This window comes from Tupaia chinensis, unplaced genomic scaffold, assembly GCF_000334495.1.
Source record: "Tupaia chinensis unplaced genomic scaffold, TupChi_1.0 Scaffold000646_1, whole genome shotgun sequence".
Taxonomy (NCBI): Eukaryota; Metazoa; Chordata; class Mammalia; order Scandentia; family Tupaiidae; genus Tupaia; species Tupaia belangeri.
In genome coordinates this window covers 3,002,894-3,006,664 of record NW_006160167.1, presented here as the reverse complement: position 1 = coordinate 3,006,664, position 3,771 = coordinate 3,002,894, and the positions used below count along the sequence as shown (strand labels likewise).

At 43.2% G+C, this 3,771-nt stretch overlaps 1 protein-coding gene across 1 annotated transcript in view; it reads left to right on the top strand.

Annotated features, from left to right (window-relative positions):
- POP1 (POP1 ribonuclease P/MRP subunit) overlaps nucleotides 1-3,771 on the top strand; it is a 47,058-nt gene that overhangs the window by 6,291 nt on the left and 36,996 nt on the right. Inside the window, exon 3 of the mRNA XM_006159717.3 lies at nucleotides 1,412-1,582. Coding sequence (XP_006159779.2) covers nucleotides 1,412-1,582 — 171 coding nt within the window. The remainder of the gene's footprint in view (nucleotides 1-1,411; nucleotides 1,583-3,771) is intronic.

Here is a 3,771-nt window from a genome sequence, read left to right as displayed (position 1 = left end):
CACGCACACACGCCCGGCGTGAGTTTTAAGCCACCGGGTCCGGGATGTGAACTGTGGTCGACTACGTGGGAGTCCAGCAACACAGCCATTACGCTAAGTGCTGGTTCCCGATCTCTCTCTTCTTTCACAGACAGATATTCAATGTGATCTTAAAGTCAGAATGGGTTGAATATCTAGACATTTGTTTTGTATTGAGATTTTGCTTTTACTTCCTTTTTTTTTTTTTTTTTTTTTTTAGGGTTTTGGCTATAGGGCATGTATGCTCATGGGGGTGATGGGGATGGAGAGGGAAAGAAAGAGAAAGTGAGACATCATTCCCTGGGAAGATGGCCATGCCACGGTCTCTTCTCTGTTCTCCTCACAATTCTGGGCATCTGTGATCCAGTGTGATTTCTAAGCTGCTGGGTCAAGGACTCAAACTGGTCAGTCATGTAGGAGTCCAGTGCCTTAACCACTGTGCCACCTGCTGGCCCTAATTTCTTCTTTAATTTAGCTCTTGATTTGAGTATATCAGAAAATTAGGATAAAAGACTGAATATATAACATCATATGGATTACTGAATTTAAGGTAGTATTGTTGGGGCTACTATAACAAAATGCCATAAACTTGGTCATTTAAAAATAACAGAAATTGAACCAATGGGTGGCATGGTGGTTAAGGCACTGGACTCCCACATGGCTGACTGGAGTTTAAGTCCCGGACCTGGTGACTTGCTCACTTTCTCTCCCTCTCTTTCTCTCTCTGGTGGGCACATGTGCCCTATAGCAAATTAAAAGAAAACAAAACATAAAGTTAAATAACTAATCTTTAAAAGTACAGAAATGTATTTCATAGTTCTGGAGGTTGGAGAGTCCAAGATCGGGGTCTTGTAGATTCAGTGTCTGGTGAGACTCACAGTCTGATTCACAGAGGATGCCTTCTCCCTGTGACTTCACATAGTGGAAGGAGCGAGGGTCTCTAACCTCTTTTTTAAGGGTACCAATCCTATTCATGAGGGCAGAGCCTCCAAAAGGCCCACTCTCCTAATATCATCTAGAGGGTTAGGATTTCAGCCTAAGAATTTTGGAGACACAAACGTTGAACCACAGCAAGGAGTGAAAATTTTAAATTCATGGTGCAGTATTTATACGGGGGAAATTTCTCTGGTCTCTTCTATATCTGAGGATCTTTTAGTCAAACTGATACAATGACCTACTGTGCTGCTAATGAGTTTTGTGATCTTGAGCTGGGCGATAAATCACCTCCCTGCCTGAGCTTCCTCTTAAAGAGAGAAATAGCCACTTTGTAGGATTGTTATGGGATTAAAAACACGATCGGTGTTGCCATCCAACAACGGTTAGTCTCCACGATAATCCCTATCTTTGGTAAAAGTGACGTATTTCTTTTTGTTTTCTTTTGAAAATGTATTAGAGCCTCATTCTGGAACTTCAAGACAGCGGCAAGCCAAAATGACACCCCATTCACTGCCTGAGCCTGAGGTGAACGAGCAGTCTTCCTCTAAAGCTGTATTTAAAAAAAAGGGAGGCTGGAAAGCAGGTCCTGAGGGCACGACATCGCAGGAGATCCCCAAGTACATAACTGGTAGGTCTTTGTCGGTGTGTGACTGTGACAGGAGCTGCTCGTCTCTAGTGCGGCCAGGATTGCTAACACGTGGCTCTGCAGTGTCTTGGCTCTACCTCCCTTGCCTCTCTCTTTGCTGCCTCCACTCCAGGCCCTTCTCACCTGCAGCTTGGATTTTGGCCATAGCTTCCCTAGGCCTGATGGCTTTTCCTTCTGCGGCATCTCTTTCTCTTAGTCATTCTTTTTCTTTTTTTTAGTTTTTTGCCATAGGGTGGTGTGTGTGTTTGCCAGAGAGAGACGGAGACAGAGGGACAGTGAAAAAATCATACCCCAAGGGGGAAAGGGGGGATGTCCTCACCACAATCTTGTCTCCTCCATTCTTCTCTTGGGATTTTGGGCATGCACTCTCACATGCTTGGCATGATTTTCAGGCCACCAGGTCCAGGACTTGAAGCCAGGTATGTGGGAGTCCAGTGCCATAACCACCATGCCATCTCATGGCCCCTCTTACCCATCTTCTTACTAGTGTTTGGGAACTATTCCTTTTTGTCTTAATCTCTACCTGCTTCTCTTTCCCTTTTGTGTTTTTAAAAATTAAATTAAATTATTATTTTAATTTGCTATAGGGCAAGTGTGCTTACCAGAGAGAGATGGAGAGAGAGAGAAGGTGAGAAGGCAAGCCATCAGGTCTGGGACTCAAACTGTGATCAGCCATGTTAGAGTCCAGCACCTTAACCACCACACCACCTTCTGGCCCCCATCACACCCTTTTTTATTTATTTTTTTTTAGTTGCTTGAGGGTATGGGCATTCTTACCAGAGGGAGACAGACAGGGTGGGAGAGAGAGAAAGCACCCTTTAGTAGGACATGGCCATGCTGCAATCTCTTTTCCATTTATCCATCCTGCCAGGACTTTGGGCCTGCATGTACACTGGGGTGGGATTTGAACTGCAGTCAGCCGTGTGGGGTCTGGCTCCCATAACCATTAGGCCAAAGGACTGTCCCTTTCTTCCCCTTTAAATATGCTATCCACACTCCTCAGAATGGCATTCTCCAAAAATAGAACCACATTTAATACTGTCTAATGGCAACCAAGACCTTTATCTCAAGGGTCTGTCTACAGGCACTTTCTGGTCTTACCTCCCATTGTTCCCCCATCACCCCCAAATCCCACAACCACATAAACTCTATGGTCCTTACATGCAGCTTCCATGCACTTTGTGGTTTCTCTACCTTCTTGGAGGACTTTACTTAAGTTTTCCTAGCACCCTGTTTACACTTCAAAAAGAAAAGTGTTTTTTAATAAAGAAATCTAGTAATAATGATCATATATTTGGAAAAGCAGAAAATATGAAGAAAAAACAACCTCAGAGTCAAAGCCACTCTCGAAAATTTTTTTTCTTTGTTTTCCTATGTGATTATTTCACTTAAGAATGGTTGTGATTGGGACCAGCAGTTGGTGTAATGGCTAGACTCCCATGTAGTTGACCACGATTTGAGTCCCAAACCTGGTGGCTTAAACTCATGCCATACGTGTGTGCCTAAGATCCCGAGAGGAGAATGGAGGAAAAGGGATTGTGGCGTGGCTATACCCCAGGGGGGTGATTTCTCACTTTCTGTCTCACTGTCGTTCTCTGTCTTTCTGGCGAGTGCATGCGCCCTGTAACAGAAACCTCTCAAAAAAAATGTTTGTGATTATATTTGCGTTTATATTTATTGCCTACATTTGCTACATGTGGACTCCTTTTTAATTTAATTTAATTTTTTAATTTGCCAAAGGTGGGACTGGTAGGTGGCATGGTGGTTAAGGCACTGGATTTCCACATGGCCGACTGTGCTTTGAGTCCTGGACCTAGTGGTTTGCTTTCTCTCTCTCTCTTTCTGGTGAACCCAGTAGAAAACTAGAAAATAAATAAATAAATAAATGATAAATTAAAAAATTAAATACAACTAGAAAATAATAAATAAATAAAAGATAAATTTAAAAATTAAATACATTCTTTTTTTGAGAGAGAGAGATTTATGCCATAGGTTATGTGTGCTTGCTGGTGAGACAAAAAGAGAGAAAGCAAGAAATCACTCTTGGGGGGATGGGCAAGCCGCAGTCCCTTCTTCATTTTCCTCTCAGGGTCCGAGACTCAAACTGTGGTTGGCCATGTGGAAATTCAGCACCTTAACTACCTTGCCACCTGCTGGCCCTTCCTACCCAT